The sequence below is a fragment of the Tigriopus californicus genome, chromosome 7 (genome assembly GCF_007210705.1).
Source record: "Tigriopus californicus strain San Diego chromosome 7, Tcal_SD_v2.1, whole genome shotgun sequence".
Taxonomy (NCBI): Eukaryota; Metazoa; Arthropoda; class Copepoda; order Harpacticoida; family Harpacticidae; genus Tigriopus; species Tigriopus californicus.
In genome coordinates, this window is record NC_081446.1 from 4,489,775 (window position 1) to 4,510,762 (window position 20,988).

The 20,988-nt window shown below is 42.9% G+C and overlaps 2 protein-coding genes across 2 annotated transcripts in view; one reads left to right on the top strand and one right to left on the bottom strand.

Annotated features, from left to right (window-relative positions):
- Nucleotides 1-7,378, bottom strand: part of LOC131883381 (uncharacterized) — a 16,584-nt gene extending 9,206 nt beyond the window's left edge. The window contains exons 1-3 of the mRNA XM_059230843.1: nucleotides 6,010-7,378; nucleotides 4,928-5,060; nucleotides 67-211 (exon numbers count right to left, since the gene is read on the bottom strand). Coding sequence (XP_059086826.1) covers nucleotides 67-211; nucleotides 4,928-5,060; nucleotides 6,010-6,190 — 459 coding nt within the window. The 5' untranslated portion in view covers nucleotides 6,191-7,378. The remainder of the gene's footprint in view (nucleotides 1-66; nucleotides 212-4,927; nucleotides 5,061-6,009) is intronic.
- A 3,875-nt stretch (nucleotides 7,379-11,253) lies between these two features.
- LOC131883706 (uncharacterized) overlaps nucleotides 11,254-20,988 on the top strand; it is a 53,757-nt gene continuing 44,022 nt past the window's right edge. Inside the window, exon 1 of the mRNA XM_059231227.1 lies at nucleotides 11,254-13,014. Coding sequence (XP_059087210.1) covers nucleotides 12,825-13,014 — 190 coding nt within the window. The 5' untranslated portion in view covers nucleotides 11,254-12,824. The remainder of the gene's footprint in view (nucleotides 13,015-20,988) is intronic.

The window sequence follows — 20,988 nt, forward strand, 5'->3', positions numbered from 1 at the left end:
CCCAAAATAAACCTTACTGTTTTTTTAAACGAGAAGCGACAATTTTTTAACACTATAAGGACTTACGTTGTCGATCCTCAGAAACGATTTGTAGATAGAAGTGCCATTTCTGGTTTTGAAGTCTGTCTTTTCGATGTGGAAAGATGCTCGATTTCCTAAGATTCGAGTATCCATCCAATGGCGTCCACTTAGATCCTTTCTCATATCAAAACTGAAATCACAAAGAATAAAAACATCTTTGAAAACAATACTGCCACAGAAATGAAAACTAATTGTTGGTTGGGCAATAATTCTTATTCGTAGAACAAACACTGAAGATCAGAATTATGCCGCACGGATTTGCAATCCAAAAAAAAACAAAGTGTTTGAATACTTTGAACTTAATTCCCATCAATGATGTTTTCATTTTGTTCTAATTAATTTTTTAGGGTCATTTGCCACATCAAGTCAAAAAAATGAATTCTCGCTTAAAGTATTGAAAATTCCAAGAATAAGCGCATTTGCACTTAGATAAGAAATGCCCTATATATAAAGGTTCATCCTCCATCGATTTTGACCCAATAATGCCCAAGACAACCAAATGTCCAAAAACTTATTCTTACAGCTTAGAGATAAAAGGCTAGTGTAATACCTTTTTCCTTTTGTATGACCTGATTTTTCTGCTATAATTAACTCCTACATACATGAAGAAAGTGCTAATCCCATTTGTTTTGTGTTTTTGCGTTTCTGAAAAATTTTGAAATCAGCTCGCCAGTGTTAAGCATGGAGCCGTTTACGTGACATGCTTCCTTATTCTCCTTACCTGAGATAATGCGTAAATGGTAAATGTACTTGCATAATAACCTTGCAAGATCGGATTTTTGAACAAACGTCTTCGCATAGGTCATTAAGCTGCGCAACCTTTCTCATTGAAATTTTGTTAAAACATAATGTTGTTTTACTCCACGTAACTCTGACTTTGTTTTTTTTTCTCTTAATTGATACAGACTGTGCGGTAATTGATGCAGACTTGAGGGACTTTGCAGTCCATAGTTGATCATGTTTTATAGTTACGCCTCTTAGCTACTTCTCTGAATATTGCATCATTTGGCACACGTCAAGAAAGTTGAGCGACAATTTTAGGTTGGTTCTTGACTAGAATAGACTAAATAAAGCCCATATCTTGTTTGTTTGTCTATACTCGCTTTCCGATTGCAAAACATTATGAATGCCCACCTCAATTAAATGGGCCAGTAGCTTATTTCGGAGCTCCTCAACGCTTTTGGGAATGCAAACCCCAGGGATTTAAGGTATATACTTTTTAAACTTGTTAATGGTACCTAAATTGCATTTTTTTCCATTCCAAGTTTAGAACCAATTTTACATCATTTTGTGACTATGTTAATCAAGAGACCCTGAGACTTTTATGGCCAGGCTCTAGTCAATTCAATTTAGCATACGAAAACAGACTTTCATAAAAGGAAAACTTTCGAGGTGTCTTAGTCTACGTTAATAACCTTCGAAAGGCGTCCAGAAACATTGGTCCTTTGTTTGATCAGAACGATGTCCCCAGGTCAGAGGACGTGCGCATGGCAGAGATTCTAAATGAATATTTCTCTTCGGTGTTTCAATGCCCTCTACCGAGAATCCCAAACTTTAGGGGAAATGATAGTGTCTGCTCTTTTGGCCAAGGAATGTCTTCTGTACGATTCTCTCCGAGCAATGTTGAGAGGAGAATCAAGAAATTGAAGACAACGTCGGCTTATGGTCCGGACGGAATATCTACCTTTTTCTTGAAAAAGCTAAGTGATGCTGTAAGTGTTCCATTGGCAATCTTGTTCAAAATGTCCTTTCAGAGTGGAACTGTTCCATCTGATTGGAAACCAGCAAATGTGATCCCTATTCGTAAGGGTGGAGGTAGGAGAGAATGCAAGAATTACAGACCCATCTCATTAACTAGAATCCCATGAAAAATCACGGAGGCATTGGTAAAGCGCGCCCTTGTTGACTTTCTTCAAAGCGAGGGCTCTTTGTCTCCAAACCAACACGGTTTTCTACCTGGTCGGTCCATGACGTCAAATCATCTTGCATTTCACGACTATTTAAGTTCATCCGCCGATGAAGTTTGCTGTCTGGACGTTATTTACCTGGATTTCTCGAAGGCATTTGACAAAGTTGGTCATGGGATGCTTTTGAGCAAGTTTGCAACTTTCGGAATCTGTGGGGAAACGCTGAACTGGATCTCTGATTAGTTAACGAACAGAACACAACGCGTGGTGCTAAATGGCACGCAATCTAAATGGGTGTCCGTCCCGTCTGGAGTGCCCCAGGGTAATGTTTTGGGTCCCCAGTTATTCGTTCTTTTCATATAGGACATGAGTGCCGGGTTCGGATCCAAGTTGTTAAAGTTTGCTGATGATGTAAAAGTGATTCGCCAAATTAGATCAACTGGAGACGAACGAGCTCTTCAACTTAACTGGAATCTTCTTGGAGTATGGACAGAGCAAAACGAGATGATCCTAAATCCAATTAAGTGCACTGTATTGCGGTTTGGGTCCGGAAGAAATGGTAGGAGACCCTGTTACAATATAAATGGGATAGACGTCACTGTGGTTGAGAGCCAACGAGATTTGGGTGTACTATTTGACCCGAAGGGCACATTCAGCTCTCATTGTTCAGCTATAGCTGCAAAAGTAAAAACATGATGCTTGGCATGTTTTGAAGACATTTTTGAACTCGCGAGCCCCTTGTTGACTGCGTTTGTTCCAAACGTATGTCAGACCTTTGTTGGAATACAACACCCCGGCATTGGCCCCTTGCTCTATTGAGTCGGTCCAGAGGAGGGCAACGCGCGGAATGAAAGGCCTGTGTGGCCTCACGTATGGGGAAAGGCTGAACAGGCTTGGGATGTATGTATATTACTTAAGTGTTAATAAACTTTTAATTGCACAAAGTGATTGAGATCAACAGCTTGGGATCGAATGGGCCACTCTTGAGAGGCCCGGAGTCAATCAATGACAATCGCACGCGCAGTGAAACTAGGCAGCACTGGAAATCAGACTGTGGTTATTTCAGATCCCGACAACATTTCTTCTCCATTCGTGTGGTCAAAGTGTGGAAGTTTTTGCCGTTGGACCTTCGGTTATTAGAGTCCGTGAGAACCTTCAGACTCGGGTCGCCTTGTCAGATGCTCTTCATTTGTTGACTGATTTCGGGCGTGTTTCTTGCGTTTCCCTTTACAAATTCTCCCTCGCAACCTTCTGCCCAACCAATACCCAATACACATCAGATTTGATGATTTGGGTGGTCTTTACAATACAACAATACAGTACAATACAACGTCAAATGATCAATCAAAATATCAAAAACATAATTTTTCATACCCTATTTTTTGCCATTGTTTGCTCTTGTTTCATCAATTGAAGCAATTTTGAGAATGCGATTCACAACCTTCATTTTCAAGTAATATTTGATCCACCAACGAATAAGAGCTAGCGGACCTGGCTAGCCCTTGGATACAGGGTCGGCAAAGAGTTTTGGGAAAAACCTGTTAATTCCTGAATTAAACCTACAAAAGGATCCACGCCCATGACTATTAGAAACAATGAAAGAATCGTTTTAACTAACCTGAATTCTTTAGCGCTTGGAGGTGCTCTCAAAACGTACGTTTAGCCTCCAAAATCCTACAATTGACCCTTAAAGAATTAACTTCCGACACCAAAGTTTGGGTAGACATATTTTGATTCCCAAAACGTACATTTAGTATCCAAAATCCTGCAATTGACCCTTAAAAAAAACAACTTCCGACACCGAAGTTTGGATAGACATATCTAGATTCTCAGATCGCTCGAGTACACGGACATAGAATGAATTTGTTGCGTTAACATACTCGTATTAACATGAACGATTTCTTTATGAAAGTGAATGAATTTCAACCTTTCTTTGTGCTTCCAGTCCCAAAAAAAATTCAATTACAATTGATTTTTGAAACCTAAGAAAAGCTTTTTCTAAACTTGTTTTTAGGGTTTTTTAGTACCTTTTGTGTATTGAAAAGTTGTCCAGTGACCCTTCAAAAATATGTGCGGACATCAACACCTTTCAGACAGCTGTTGTTTAAAGGAACCAATCGGGCAAAATACGTTGCGTATGTATAGGGCTAGTCAAGTTAACGCGTTCATGGACAACTAACGTTAGTCCATGGAGTAAAATCAAAGACAACATGCCCAGCCAAACCGCACTGTGCATGCATTGGATTTTGACATTTTTTCCATTTTACATACTTGTCTAGGCAATTAGCATTGTGGTATTGAGCCAATTTGATAGTGCATTCACTGATTAACACCAAACATGCTCATTTAATAGGGGTTTGTAGCCACAACTCGCTCAAAATCATTCAACTATTGAAAATTCAATGGGCAAATGGCGCGAGTTGACTGTGATGTTTGTCTTAGTTCTCTCTCCCCAAAATGCCAAAATCAGGGTGCCGGACCACATTTTTCCTTGAATTTTTCTTTACTTGACATCCCCTATAATCTGGCCGCAACCCTCACTTGATCAGAGCTGTTGCAAAATTCCGCTATATTAATTAAAGCGCAACCCTTGGGTGTTTTATTCATTGACCACATCTACAAATAACCAGTTTTTATTTGATTCTGATCACCATTGAATGAAAACTGGCAAAAAAGTCAGTATATATTGGGGTGCCCTCTCTCAATAGAAAACTTTAGCTTTAGTTCCCAAAGTCCCTAATCAAGAAGTACGTACGTAGATAACATGAATAACTTGTTACATGCTCCAAAGCAATTGGTTGTGAAAGACCCACCGACTTCTAACAGAATTCCGCTCACTTCATCGTGCTCCACGTGTTTACAAGATCGATGTGGTATGAGTGCCACCCCAAATGTTTTTGACTTAGAGTGTAACTTGATATCCGTTTCGTTTGAGTTACCTGTAGATGGGTGTTCCAAAAATGTCCTTGTACCATAAAATCAGGTGTGGCGCATCGGTGTCTGAGAGGGGAGTGACTTGGCAAGGAATTTCCGCCGCATAGCCTATCACCCCAATTAATCCAGATTTGGATTCTGAAATGTTGGAAAATAATGAAGTTGATGAATGTTTTTACTTTCATGCCAATGGGGGATGTAGTAAGCTTGGAGTTCTTGGTGTGTGTACGCCATCGTCCATCGTTTTTCTTGTCAAGTCCATCATTCATTAATGTTCATTGAATTATTTTTTTGTCATTTACTGGAGGAAGTAAGAGGTCTCTACAAACTAAGCGTATTAATGTTTGTTCTGGACAGAATGTAGTAATAGGATATTTGACAACCATGTCTTAGAAGCTTCAATAGTATTGTCAGTTCATCATAGGGATTGATAGGTATGTTGTTTCATCAGTTAAGAAACAAGATGTATACATGTTCTAGACAATATATTTATTGAAGCCAAAATGTAAGCCTGCTACACTTGTCACACAGTTTTTAGTTAAGTGCTGAATGAAACAACAAATGCTGAAACGAGAGGTCTGAATGTTCAATAAAATGATTCATTTTTCCGTTGGATTGGTTCAAAGATTTAACACTTCATATGAAATTTGACTCGTTTTCATGTCATTATCACAAAACTGACAACTAGCAAATGCCTACGTAATAAATGTAAAAAACATATTTAGCTGATGTTCTATTGCGGCAAAGGGCTGCTCCTTTTTCGTTGAACCCCTTATTGCCTTGCTTTTTGTGTTTTCTACTCGATTTTAAATGAGATTTCCGAACGCCTGAAAGAGGTGGCGATTTTATGCTAAGTGAATTAACCTGGGAGATTTAGCTAAAACTCGGAGTGAGGAAGAGGCTCCATTTCTAAAATTAGGATTTCGCACTCTGTCAATTTCTCTTGCAGACTTCAAATCATTGAACTCATCTCTCCGGTTTCTTTTTCTACAGTATATGTATTAGAACAGAGATTCAGAGAGATCAAGTAGAGTAGAGAGATAGAGAAAGAGCTGTTCCTGCCAGGAGGACCGAGTTAATAATTTACCTTTTTGACTTGGTGCGGTCAAGGCATTTCGGGTTCTGGGTGCAAAGCGAGTGCTGGATCTGCTTTTTTCGTACTCTTCCGACATTCGAGTGGATCCCGCCAAAGTCAGTCCGCCAAAGGGTGGATGATGAAGAGCGGAGAAGAGCATCAGGACAAGAAATAGGGCTTCTGGCGGTGCCATCTTGAAATCTCGGGGACCATATGTGGCAGGGATTGTGGGTGCCAAGTTTCACACGAGCCCAGGAAGTCAGACGACACAGTTGCTATTGACAGAATTCACAATTTCCTTGCCTCTTTTCCTCTCTCTCTCTCTCTTTCCCTCGTTTTTTTCTTTCGTTTCCGCAGAGTTAATGGAATGTGAGCTCGACAAGTTCACTGCCACACTCTGAATGAACTGGCATTTTTTCACACAAATGACAACAAGCCGACTCGTTTTCGATCCATTAGCTCGTCCTCTTCATTTTCCCATTAGCTCAATGGGATGAATCACAAAACCACCAAACACCTCACACCTTGAAGAACGAGAACGATTATTCAGAGTTTTACCCCCAAAGCAAAGCCAATGTTGATTTGACTGTCAGCCAAGGGTGCGCGAACCACCCGCGGTGAAATCCACAAATCCCAGAGATGGCTCAGAGCACCGGGTCACCCATGTTGTGTCAAGTCTCGGTGATGCTTCAAAGTGAGTGCAATGATTTAGATTCCATTAGAAATGTAAATGACACGCAGGGTGCATGAGGAGGGAAAAAAGCCAAAGAACACTTGTTCAAGCGGCAAAAGGGGCCAAAGGATTCCGAGAGATCTGTTTTCTTCGTCCACCCAAGATCGACTGAAACACGTTGAAACGCATTGGGAGAGCAAGTGAGTGGTGAAAGAAGTCAAGACATTGTTCTTCGGATTCAATTGGAAGCCAATTCCCGATGATCAATATCAGTCATATATCACGGAATCCAATTCTGGAAGATCTCAAGATCTCAGCCATGTAGTATGTGGTACACTCACTCACACAGAGATATCTATTCACTCCCACCAGGATTTGTGAGCAGTTCACGGAGAGAACTATGAACTATCCCGATGCGAGTGATTGAATTCTTTTCGTCAAGCCTGAATCCAACTGACTTTGGGTGTACGGACTGTCGGACTGTGAAGGCGGATGAGTGGCTGGATGTTCGTGGTGTACTTGACAGACGATTGAAGCCATCACGAGTGTTTAAATGGTACCCACCGAGATTCGCAGAGGGATCAACTCTCCCCATTTGCGGCCAACAGAGACAAACCGAGCCAAGGAGATAGAGAGAATAGTAGTATGAACTGGACTCACTTGACTCCCGAGTCATTTTTCAAAGGGACGTCCACTCGTAAACGGTGCCTACGAGGCTATCCATACATACGGAGTGGATGAGAACAACGTCAAACGCACATGGGGTACTTGGGGCAGCTCTCAACCCCTTAAGCTTCAAATAGATCCCGAGGAAGACAAAAATCATTGACTCAATTTAGTCCCATCTGATCTGTTGTTTCCCTTTGGACGGGAGTCATTGTGTCTAGTTGCTCCAATTGTTGACGAGCTCCAGAAAGATGGAATACTCTCCACACTGGAGAATCTGGAGAGCAGAGCACATTTTTCAAATTAGCGTGGTTTTTTCCTGAGAATTTCTTCAGTACTGTCATACTGTAGTTTAGTTTATACAAAACACATGAATCCTTTTCAAAAAGGCTCGAAGGGTCGTGTCACTCCTATATGTAAAATTCCGAAGAATTTAACCGCTCCTGCTTTTTTAAACTGACAAAGAATCAAATGTGATTTGATCTGGTTTAGAATGACTTTAAGCACTTCATCCAAATTCAGATGTTCAAGAAAAAAGCACGCCTTTATTCCCCAATTCATGACCCCGGAAGCTTCATCATAACCACTACATGACATACCAACCAATATCCTTGAATATCATAATAACCAACACTTTCCCAAAGTCCAGGTTTAGCGTCATTCATGGAAGCTGGCAGATTACAACATTCTTACAATGCTGTATGCTGTGAGGCTTTGGCTCGTGGGACCCAGAATGAACGAGGCAGCGAAATGTTGTTTAATTTATTGCCCTCTGCACTCTTTTGTTTGTCCGACCCAAAGAGGCTTTGGAAAAGAAACAATGAACTTCCTAACATTGGGTTTTATAAAACACCAATCCTGTATAATTGATTATGCTGACATGGCCATCCATGTCGTCGAGGTTTCAGTTTCTTCACAATCACGTCGGAAAAGCAATAGAAATATTCTTGGTTTCGGTTACATCCGTAAGATGTGTCTCCCCCGGACCAAGTGGCTTCTCATCCTCCGCTGCAATACAAATATAACAACAAAATTGCTTGTGCCTATGAAAATGTTGGCGTTTGAAATGAGCGCTGGGGGAACCATTTCCACCGCTCTCTCCCTACCAACAAAACCATTCAAAAAGGGCAATCATAAGGAAGAGGAACAATTCCAGGTCTGAACTCAATGGCTGAAACAATTTCCGACCAAGGACGGCGGCCATTTCTTTTGCCAGCCAGTGAGTCGTTGTACTACTATACGTATATTGCAGTACTACGAATTCGTGGTTTCACCTTGTACCAAGCAAGCTGTGCTGAACTGTGGACTCTGGAGAGGGCCAAATTTGGGGCAAATTTTACAACCTTACCATTGCGGGGAGTTCAGCCAAAACACGGTCATTGCCATTCTTTTCATTCTCTCGAGTACGACTACCACACTCGTGTAAAGAACGCAAGGCCCAGTGTGTCGCAGTAAGGATGAAGGCCTGAACATGGCTCATTGAGAGGGTATGAGCTATTCAATGTTGAGTGATAAGTCGTAGCTTGCATGGAGTAGTATAATCCGATAAGAACATGGACGGGGTTGAGTGTTTGAAGTAAATTCAAGGTTCGTTTCATGCCCGTAAGTTACTTAAAATGATGTTGGTGTGTGTGGGGTTGGTTTGGTGGCAAACCTTTGATCCGATTAAAGAGCCTCTCCATGGTGCCTCCGCAATCGACATTTGCAAGTCAGCCTTGACGATTCGACTGGGTGAATGCAGAGGGAATATTTTTGCACTCCTGGTATGATTGGATATCGTTTTCAAATAAAATTGGCCTCTAGGGGCAAATCGGTCTGACTGGCAGGCAACCAGTCGGGCAAGCAGAAACCGAATGTGACTATTGGATGTGTGCTCAAATTAGGGATGACTCCCAATGACCTTTAATCGAATGTCAAACAATTTTGAAAGCAAATTCCATCGTGATCAATAGATTAGGTACGTTTTTTAAATTCACGTTGATGGCCATGAAGGCAAATCAAATTCTTTAAAGCACAAGTGAAGGAACCTTTTGAGTCTACAGTAACCATTTTTCTTGCGTTAAAACCACTTGGAGTAACTGAAGTGGTAATGCTGCAAGAATAAAAAAAGCAAGGGACAAGTGTTTGTCACATTTATATGATCAATATTTTACATTGATTATAATTTCAATAAGAATATGTTTGAAGTCATCCTCAGTTTTGAAATTTATAAATTTGGTTTCAACCTTGTGTCCCGGATCTGAGTTCGTTGAAATGTCGCAGGAATGAAGTGTTAAATCGATTAACCAATGATTGATTTCGAGCTCTATTTCGTTGTAGATTTGGGAGAATAGTAACAGTGGGAAGTGGCTACCAACCTAGGAGCCTGCCTCTCATTCCCGCCACTTTTGGAGTTATGGGCTTTGATCCTTGAGTTTGGAATCCCATCTCGTCCATCTTTATTCGAAACGACGATCCCCAAACACATTGGATTGCCGTTGCTTATTCTCTAAATGTCGGGTTCGTCCTGCGGCAATCCATTTGCACGACACCCTGTGCCTCCTGCTTGCCACTAAATGGACTAAAAATTGTTGGGCAATAGCTTAAAACGATAGCAACATCAATCTCCCAGAATCCATTTCCTCACGTTCCCAGAACTCCCCACAGGAGCTCCCTCTAAAACATAAGGAAGCGAATTGGCCGTTCCATTTTCCACTCTCTCAACCCTCACCAAATGAACTACTCGGGATTATCACAATTGCCTTGGGTACCCACTTCGACCCTCGTTCTTATCATCCACATCATCCCTCAAGCTCTCCGCCCGATCTGAGGGACCAGTGTTCCAATGAAGAAGCTGCACACCCTCAATGTTTGCCAGGGATGTCATGTGAATGTGTGGTTGTCTGTTTGGGTAACGTCCCTGATTTCTCTGGCTCCTCTTTGCGAGTGACAGATGAGAGTACTTTATTTGGCGCAGAATTCCCACTCCACGGAACGTCCCATACTCTCTTGCTACATTAAGTATCCAATCAAGCTTTCGCCAAGGTATTATTGATCCCTTCTCTACGAACTTCGGATGGAACTGCTTTCAAGAAACGCTTTACTTTTCGAACTATTATTTCTATTTCCTTATCATTAACACACCAACTGAAGTTGACATTGTACCGTTAGGTACAGAGTAGAGAGAGATGAATGGATTGGATTGATGACATTGTCCCTCCAAGAACGTGGCCCAATCTCCATTCCTCCCCTTCCATCTCGAATTTTGGCACCCCAAAAACATTGCTCGCTCATTTTTCCACAAGACTTGGCCTCTTCCATCCACCCTCTAATGTAAGTTTATGAAGTTCCTCTCATGTCAGTGTCACGTGCCACTGTACCAAGAGTAAATGGTCAGGATGGACCAGACAAAACTGGCAGAGATTTGGAAGATTCACGTCCGTTTCAACTGAGAGATAGGAGCCTCCATTTCGCTTTCAGACAAATCTTATCCTCCCCTGCAAATGCAGTTGTCTTGGAAATCCTTGCCTGTCTGACAATGTACGCCCTCGGGCAGCTAAATCTGTTTGTCCGAGACGTTTAATTATCTGGACAGTTGGATTTTTTGGGAGTTGTTGAACCCGACATGCCAACTCGTCGAATATCCGGAGGGTGAACGAGGGTGGGTGGTGTGTTCACTTGTCAGTTATGGTATGTCATTGTCCCCATTTGACCCCTCTCGAGAGGCGTTGGAACTCTGAGGGATTGTTCACCCGAAAGCAATGGTTCTGGGGGTAATTTGGATAAATGGCTCTGAGGGTGAGGATTGGATTTGTTTGTGAAGCCAAATTGGCCTTTGAACGACTCGTCCAATCGATTCGGAATCTCCCCCCGAACCCTCCCCCACTCTCAATGAATAAGAACAGGGACGTGTAAATTTGTGTGCTTCGGCAAGAAAAGAGTCAACCGAAAGCAAGTGGTTCCCAAAATAAATTGTTGTGAAGATGGATTTTATCGACCCACCTGCTTTGGACCATTTGTTTCACTTCCATCTCCGCTCGCTACGTGCACGAGCATTTTTGAGGCGCGATTATTTCCTCTCTTCTCCAGGTGACACTTGCTCTAAAATTGGAAGACACGATCAAAGGACGGAGGGAAAAAAAGATCCATTTTTCAAAACTACCCAAATTCCTGAATGGCTAAAAACCTGTCTGGGAATCCATCAACTACAGGGAATCCAGAAATAACTCGAAAAACACCCAATGGTACATCAATTGTTGGTCCATTAAGCTTCAAGTTTTTCTTTATTCCCAATGATTCAAAAAAGGGGAAGATTTCAAATTCAGCGCACACGGGAAATCATGTTCCGTCGTAAGGTCCTGAGGGCACAACTGCTCTGTTTACTCGGCGAACATCGGGCAGGAAGCAATGGGAACGAGACGGGCAAAGAACGAACGAAAGAAGGAACGAACGAACGAACGAACAAGCGAAAAGAGAGAGCTCGAAAGGCAGAAAAAGAGAAGGAAGAGGCAGAAAGATCCATCCATGAAGGAATAGTGAAGGAAGCCTGAAGGAAAAGCCGGCGACCGGTTACTCACTCCGTATAGGTTCTCGCAAGTCCAACAAGGAGAAGGATCGTGTTCTCAGTTTGAGCCCAATCTTGAAGTGGCATACACGAGTTCGAGAGCTTGATCCAGTGACGGATATTCTATTCATTCTCGTCGACGTGGTCGTCCCATGGGGAGAATTGGACATTCCCTGGCCTCGCTTGGTGATCTTGTTTGACGAACAAGTGGTGACCTAATTGAATTGTTTGCTCGCGAATTCCCGACGACTTGGTACAAAAAAGGAAGGGTTGGAAGATTCCCATGTCATGTCCGAAACCCATTAGCGACGGAGTGGAGTTATTAATATCCTCTAGCTTGACTCGCTCAAGTCCTCCAAGGTTGTTGGACGAAGGCACGTGCCAACCAAACCAGCTCACGGAGCACCCACCAAGATCCAAATTGATTGACTTGCAGGTGTCTTTTTGACTCATCCATCTCTTCCAGGAATTATTCGTGTCATTGAGCTTGGTAAACAACCAAAGACACCTTGAGGAGGCTGTTGGTAGTTCTTTCTTTTGTGCCCGAGTGTTGTTCGTTGAACCAGATCAAAGGCCGAGTGGAGTTGCCTTACGGCCTGAATTGAGTGATCCGTGTCGAAATTACAACGCCTCTTCTGGGTTTCTCAAAAGAAGGCGAAAAAGTGAGGAGAAGAAGAAGCTCACCACCACCATCACCCCCACCACGACCACCATCACCTCCAACACCACTCTTCATTCGAGTCTGGAGGTCAACGGTGGATGACTGTGAGAGTCTGTGTTATCTTTGGCCGACAAGGAGCTGTGGAAGACCAAATTCTCAGATCTCAACCAACCCCTTGACCTGACTGACCATGAAGGGAAGGAGAAAGCAATTTCCCAAATTGAAGGCATTCTCATTGAAGAAGTGAACTGGGGGGACAATGGCCCCCAACCTCATGATCTTGGATGGTGTGTGATATTTTCCTCCATCGAGCCAAAATGATGATGAGGCTGGTGGTGCTTCTGTTCTTCGAATGGTTTCTGGCCTTAACTCCCTGTGGTCCAAGTGGGGCCAGGGCCAGTGCCAGTGCCGAGGCCGGGCCTAGGGGCTTCACTGAAGACCCATTCCTCACCGACGAAATATTTCGAGAAAAAGGTAAGAACTCACTCATTGAGGGCACTGGCGCCTTCAGTAGACTTTGGTCTTTCAATTGACCTTGGGAACCTGCCGTGGATTTGCTGTGGTCCAAATAGAAAACAAGAGGCCCTTTTTGGAAAACTCTTGTTAAGCTTAACGGAGGGAATTAATTACGCTTAATGGCCACCTTCCATAAAAAGCAATTGGTGTACTACCACTCCTACCTCCAGGTCTTTGCTGATGAAGGCTAGTGAAGGCTGGCTCACCAAAGCAACCTTTCTTTCTCCCTCTCTTTCCCCTTTGAGGTATGAGGTCTTATCTTTATTGCATAATTTGGACAAACATATTTATGACCTGGTGCAAAAATTAGCCGCATTCTAGCAATTCTCAACGACCTCAACTTTCCTGGAGGGCGTACTCTTTAAATAGCAATCCTCTTACCGAGCAATATTTGCCAGCTCGAATTCACGTAGGCTTACCTCCAAAGTTGTCCATTTCATGGTGAGGGCCAAGGTTGTCCATCTGTCTGTTAGTGAGCGGAGTACATTATTGTTCAAGGTGGGCGTTTGACAATCGCATAATTCAAGAGGCCATCACTTAGGAATCTCGGACAAACCGTAATGTTTGAAAATTTCTGAATACCCCGGGTGTCATTGATCCAGAAAAAAGTCGAGTTCAGAGGCCAGAGGACCAGAGGGAGAAGTAAACACGTGGCCCGATGATGCTTGTTTGATCTCGGCCTTCTTTGAAGTTCTCAAATAAATGGAACTGCGCGGTTATCTAGGCAAATGTGCCTTATCGGATGAAGCCATTAGGTTGATCGAAGATCCGGAGGCAGCAGTCTTGGACCACCTTTGTTTTTCTTAAATCTTGACCTAGTTTCCGGAAAAGTCGGCTCGGAAGTCAAATAATATCGAAAGTCTCTACTTTCGGTTCAACCAACACAAGCGGTCCCCCAAGTGGACCAGCGCTTGTGGGACAGAACGTGGTGGATCGCCTTATCAGTTTTTTGAAGAGTTTGGAACAAATTCGAAGACTAATCACGACGACTCTTTCGTCCATTTCGTACTCAATCTCCTGGCCTTTCCTGGATCTTGTTCGCTCAAGCGTGAATACAGTTTGGACGGACACTGCTTCTACGGTTGGCTTTCCTGCTCTCCTCCTGCGGCTGGACTCTTGCCGGTCCCAGTATTCCAACTTTCGCCAATCTTAACTATCATCATTACAATATGTGCCAAGAGCTAAGGACGAGCGGTCCTGATTTTTGTCAAAAATATTCATGCCGCTACACGTGTCAGCTTGGCTTCAAATTGTCTTCAATAAATGTCATCCAGCCTTCTGGGGATGACATTTAGTTCCAATGTTTTCTTTCAAGGAACTCGTCAAGAGCTTCCATGAAGATTTTTGGCGAAGTGTCAAGTCGAAAATGCTCGGAGAACGACAACGAAGAGCGTCAGCTTACAGTACGTACACGAGAGCATTAGTACGGCGTGGTGCACCCAGAAACATGTTCACGAAGGCCGACGTTGTAGGAGTTCTCTCATGAGTTATTCATGTCCCTGGAATTCCATTTTCTTCCCAGGGACGTTGTCGTTCCCTGATAGAATCAGTTCAGATCTTGTCCACTTATCTCGCCTAAATCACTGGCTTGCCCAGTCAAGCTAGATTATGTTTGGCCATCAATATATGATTATGCTTAACCTAGATCNCAGATCTTGTCCACTTATCTCGCCTAAATCACTGGCTTGCCCAGTCAAGCTAGGTTATGTTTGGCCATCAATATATGATTATGCTTAACCTAGATCGGTGAACGTACGAGCCGATAAGTGTGCTCGACAATAGGGTACATACATGCATGAAGCCGGTTAAAACGGAGAAGCAATTGTGTACGGTCAAACGAAGGCCAGCCACGGCTAGCCTTCATTGTGTTGACTTTTAATCTAGCTTTGTTGACTTTTTCAAAACACTCAGGATGCAAAAAGCTGGACACGAAATTGAGAACACCTCCATTCACCTTGACTGCTTTTTTATCTAAATCTTTTGTACAGGGGCAGCTCAGCGGCCACGGAACTAGAAAACCGTGTTCCAAGAGGGTATTTGGGCACAATTATAAACATCCTGTTGTTGTTGCGTGTATTGTTGTTGTTGTTGTCCACTTCAAGGGGAAGAAACAAGTCTAAGCACCTGGACGCCTTTGCCGCGGAACGCAAGGTCGGAAACGAAGAGAAAACTTTTCTCGGCTTTCACACTTCCTTCCGACTTGAGACAAAAGGTGGTGATGGCCTTCGTTTTCTGCTATTATTCTTTACCTTGTCCGAACGTTGCTTCAAAGTAAAGACACTCTATCTAATGGTTATTAGGTCTGCCCTAAGGGTCGAACCTTGACCACTTTTTCTAACCCACTCTAATAGTTATCTATGCCCCAACTTTGTATTTTACAAAACTAATGACTTCCTAGTTGGATCGATAGCCGTCATGGCTTTTTTACTTAGTGTCCCTGAAGTACCTATTTCGTCTTTTCTTTTGCAACTTGGCCCAAGAATATCAATAACGGAGACAAAGTTTGGCATTTGGAGGGCCAAGTTTTTGTCTGGGTCCTTATTGAGCGCCTCAGGCAGGTAGGTACGAGTAGGTGGTGACTGACTGGTTGTGCGATTTTCCATGCAACCCCATCATGAATATTTTGGGTTTTATGCCCAAGATTCAAAGGCTGACGCTCCAGACTTCATCGTTGAGCTTGATGGAAAATAAATTGACACAGGGCCCTGGTGATCATAAACCAATCAAATTCATGCATATGACTCACTTGAACGACTCATTGCCCCGTTCCATATGGCTTTCCAGTTTCCATAACTTCCCAAAGGGCTAAGGTCGAACTTTTGGATTGTAAAGTCATTTTATGTGCATCTAAAACTGGGAGAATCCATTTCGTGATCTCATTGGCCTTGGCAGACTTCCTTGGATCTTTTATGATTCTTTCACTAGAATTGTCCTACGCTCTCAAGAGAGGCAAGATCTCCCTGCTTTCTTTCCTAATACGTAGGAGCACATGAGAAAAGGGGGCAGAGGGTAAGAAGAAAAGAGAGAAGGAATCGGTCCGGACAATCTTGAATTTTTGAATTTGCCCAGAACTGCTCACATTTTGAGTCATATTTCCAACAAAATTTTACCTCCCTCATCTGGAAGATAAAGACGCTGCCCTCCTCCTAAAGACTACTCGACAGGAGGTTGGATTGTTCCATTCATTCTTTTTGCTCTGATAACAAGATTGCAGAATTCCAGTTCGGCTCAGTTTCAAATATAGAAAGCTCGGCCTTAACCTAATTGAGACACTTTAAAAAATGTAAGATTAGTCCGCATCTCAAAAGACCACTGAACTCCTTGTAGTGTCAGGTACAGTGCGCATATGGCCTTGAATGAGATTCATCAAGGTGTGTACTTCGTTGGTTTCTCGACAAAATACACATGTTGTGACTCGAGGTTCATTCAGCTTTTCCAGATTGAGCATGGATGGGGATCATGAATTTTTTAGCAGCATCATGATTCAGTTTTAGCTTCGTTTGCATTCCTTCATGCAAGTTTGCCACCGCGGCCTTTGCTCTATCTCATTGAAATGCCTGAGTGGTCAAGAGTGATACCGCACTACAAAAATTGCCACCCTGAAACATAACATCTCCAAGTGACTCGGTCGTTGGTGGTCGACGGTTTTCTTAGTGAGGCTTCATCAATGCTGACTTGGCTATTGTTTGAAATCATTTCAAGCTTGGCCAAGAACAAACAAACTTTGCCACTTCGAGCCTCATATCAAAGTCCAGATTTGGCGCAGATTTAGCCAAACTCTGAAGAATGCTTTCCTCACGTGTTCCCTGTATGGCCATTCCAATCTAGGAACGACCATACGTTATATGTGTAAAAGTTTGTCCAACACAAAACACCAGCCTTCATTTGAGATATTCCTCCACTCCAAGATCTTTTAAGCTTATTCTCCCTGAAAAGATGGTCAACATTTTTTGTGCTCTCTTTGTTGGTCCTATGAGAATGTGTTGAAGTGCCAAAGAAGCGACCAGTCAATATCCATGTTGAAGTTTTAGCCATGAAGGTTGGCATACATAGTCAGTTGAGCACGCTTCTGTCCAAATTAATTACGATCTTGCCGCCAACGTCTTAATGACAGGCCATCACAAATTTGAAGGGCTTCTCCTGAATTGCTTTTTCACACGTCAAACTTAGCCCTAATGACCTCAGAAACAGATAGATCTCTCTCTCACCCTTTTCTAAAGAAGGTTGCCCACCCACCAAAGGCTTCTTCTCCCCTTCCTTGATCACCTCGCCTTGTCAATGCCAATTAAGCCACCTGTAAGACAAAGTAGGGCTGTCGTCCGATAATAAACCGAGAACATATTATGAACAGAAATCCTTGTGCCTTTACTCATTGTCAAGAAATACTTGAAATAACTCAAAACTGGCAAACGTAGCAGCTTGAATCAGATTTGACATCTTCGCCATGACCTTAGTGTTCAAACAAGGTTTAAAGCCAAGATGCTTCTTTGACTGGAGGTCGAAGCTTTGGAATCACTTTGTTATGGTCCTATCGTCGCCCTCGAGGCCCCTTGAAAAAAACTCTGTCAATCCTATCGAGAGAAGATCGGTAAAGGTTAGACGCTGAGGAAGAAAGCCCCCACTCCTCCCTAAAGGCTCCCCAACTGGTTTGGCCTTTGGGTGGGAGCAGCCATGCATAGCATATGGATCTGTTTGTGAGAAGGACAACAAAGGTGTTTTCCATCTTTTTGTATTGTAGTGAATCTATGAAAGGATCGGAGTGAAAAAAAAAGTTATACTACACAAATGGCCCGGTATCGAGGACAAGGGCAGAAAAAGAACCTAAGGATTGGTCTTCTGTCATAAGAGATGTCTCCTTGGGATGGATCTCTGTAGATCTGTGAGATGAGGTCCATTTGTTGTCTAGTTAAGCCTCTTCTCATCCGTCAGTCTCGGAACTCATTTCAATTTTGAAAAGGGCCCTCCTTATCTATGTAGACGATGCTTCTCCTTTGAGTCCTTTCAATTCTGTAAGAAACTCCGAAATGGCCCAAGCAGATCTACATGGAGCTGCATAGCAAGCTAGATATATGGCCAGCCAGCCAGCTAGCTGGCTAGCTGCAGTGCCATCTCGCCACTTGCTGGCTGCTACGTATATGGAGAAGAATCAGAAAAGGAAACGAATGCCTGGGTTTAAAGGGGAAACATGTTGAAAAAGAATAGAGTGAATGAAGGAAGTCCATTCAGAAACCGTTTCCCATTGCGTGAACGCCTACGTAAGCTGAGTAAACTACGCGCTCAAATACACTACGACAGAGCCGCTTTTGGGCCCAAGAAACTTCAAGGTTTGCATGTAAAGGACCACAGACTCAAACCATGAATGATCCAAGTAAAAACGAACAAACTTGAAACATACAGTGATCGGGGGAGACATTCTTACATGACCACGTCTTTACTTATTCAACTCATGAGCTCAAAGAACTTTATTGGATTTTGTTTTGCTTTGTTTGAAATTTGAATATTTTGTTAGTTTTCAAACAGATCCATACAAGAAACTGACCTTCTCCACTTGACATGGCAGGGCATTGATTTGTGAAGCAATTATGTAAGATTTATTGGAATCAATATTTCATACATTTCCTTGGAACATAGCTGCCGTTCAAATCTTTTCGATAAATCCCGCTGTTTTTGGCAAGCCCCTCATTTGTTAAAATGGTGACCTTTTATTGGTAGCAAGCATCCCAAGACCATGTTTAACAAATTGAACTTTAACATGTTCAATGGCTTATCTAATTCTCGAATTTAGCACTCCTCAGAGCCCTCGCTTTGTTTTCGGAGACCGCACTATTGTCACCTAAAAGGGTTAAAACAATGTGCAGGATCCACATTCAAGATTGACAATCAATCGATTGTTTGACTTTCCAAAATTAGAGCATGGAACTAACTCCAGCGCCTCAACCCATCTACGTTATCTAGTCTTTTGTGCATCTGTGAATGGAGATGAGGCCTCGTCATCCTTACAGTGCCAAAACAAACACTTCTTAGTCTTGTTCCGCGATCCTTTCGGGAATTGAAGAGAGACCCTTCGCCTTTCGTTCGAGAAGATGGGAATTGGGGGCATTTGGCCAATGCTGCCAAGTCATTGTTCCACAAACGGGAAATTTTTGCACATCCCTAACCAAGCAGAACCGGAGGGGGTGTCAATGCGAGTCGGAAATAAGAAAGCCGGTTTCGCAGACAGCTTGATCTCGTACTCGTTTTGGCGAACTACCCCAATTCCCCATTCATTTCCCATCGCCTTTGGCAGCCCTGCTGTTCTTTGTTGGTGCATGAACTCTTTGACGAGGGAATACAAAGAAATTAACTTAGAAGAAAGTTAAATTGGCTGAAAGAGAGAGAGAGAGAGAGCAGAAGAAGTCCGTTCATAAAGCCGGAGTGCTCAACGATTGTCAGGGCTTTTCACCCCGTTCTGAATTGAAGAGTGTGCACTTTTAACGACAAGTTCAAAGCTATTCTAGAGACTTGAATTTTCAAATGATTTGACTTCACCTCCGTCCGAGGCAAGCTGAAAATCCGGAAGGCTGATCGGGTCGCAACAGGCAATCCTATACCTACTGTTCATATATGTACATTCCGATTCATATAGTCTGGGGGGGGGGGGGGGGGGGGAGCCTGGCCAATTTTGGATTGTGCCCTACCCTCTTCATGGAGGGGACCGATGCATTGACACAAGAGATATTTGGCGAGAGATCATCCGGAACCTGGAGCAAAAAGCTGGCACATTTTGTCTTGACTAATGGTTGTCTTGATCAATGCCCGAGAAATTTTTCTGCTAGCTCCTGTCCGGACGGACTAGAGTCCGGACGGCCATTACGCGAGTACGTCGAGCTGTTCGTACTTTGTCGACGACACGCGAGAAATTGTCTCTTCATTTAGAGAAAGCCTAGGGGAAATGATGAAACAGAACTCATCTCTTCCATTTGGGGAGAACAAAAAACTGTCAAGGGTAGAGAGACAGGGACGTGAACACAATTTTCTGAGATGGGGTTGGTTTCTTTTCGCAGGCGAGAGCTGAAATCACTCAGTATTTCAGCATCCGTGAAGGTCTTTCCCTCAATTAATGAGTTATTAGTTCTTAGACGAAATGCTTCTGTTGGCGATTGGGAGAGGTTATGTTTGAATTTGGTATTGAAATCAGTAGGTAACATAATTGACTCGTTTCTTACCCTTCAACCATTGCGGTTTGAAGAGAGTTGTTTTATTTTCTTTCACTTTTTTGGACCTGGGTTTAAGGCTTCCTCTGGAGCGTAACATTACTTTTCCTTTGTATTATGTAAACTAATCCCGTTTTGTTCTTTCAAACTCTTGTTGAAACATTTAAAAGAAAGGGTTTAATGAGCTTCTTACCCAAACTGACGGAACTTTTCCCCAGAAACTTGAGAGCCTTTATTCAACGTAAACAAAACCAGCGAGCAAACTGAAAGAAACATACCCGTTTTGGGTCTATCCCATTCACAACCCATGCCAACCCACCTCTCCTTAGGGCCAGTCCTCAAAATGAAAATGGACAAGATTAAGACAAACCAACACTTCGGACAACAATACAACACGCGTTCTTGCTCGCTCCAACTTGGTAATTATTTTTCATTCCTTTCCCCCTATTCTGTTCACGCTAAGCCATACTAGACATGTGGATAGAGTTTTTGCAGATCTTAGGCCCCCAAAAGTTGACTCGAACGGGGAATGGAACTTTTTGCTCTGCACTCAAGCTCAAGGACCGTCGACTTTGACAATTTGGGATTGATAACCGAGAATGCCGACTAACTCGTTCGTCAGGCGAAACGGCGTTGGTTTTGGTTGCGTCTTTACCATTTAGATATTAGTCTTGCAACTTTGGTTATGATTCGAGTGTAGTGGTAGAAGGCATTGACTGTGTGTGTGTGTGTGGGGGGG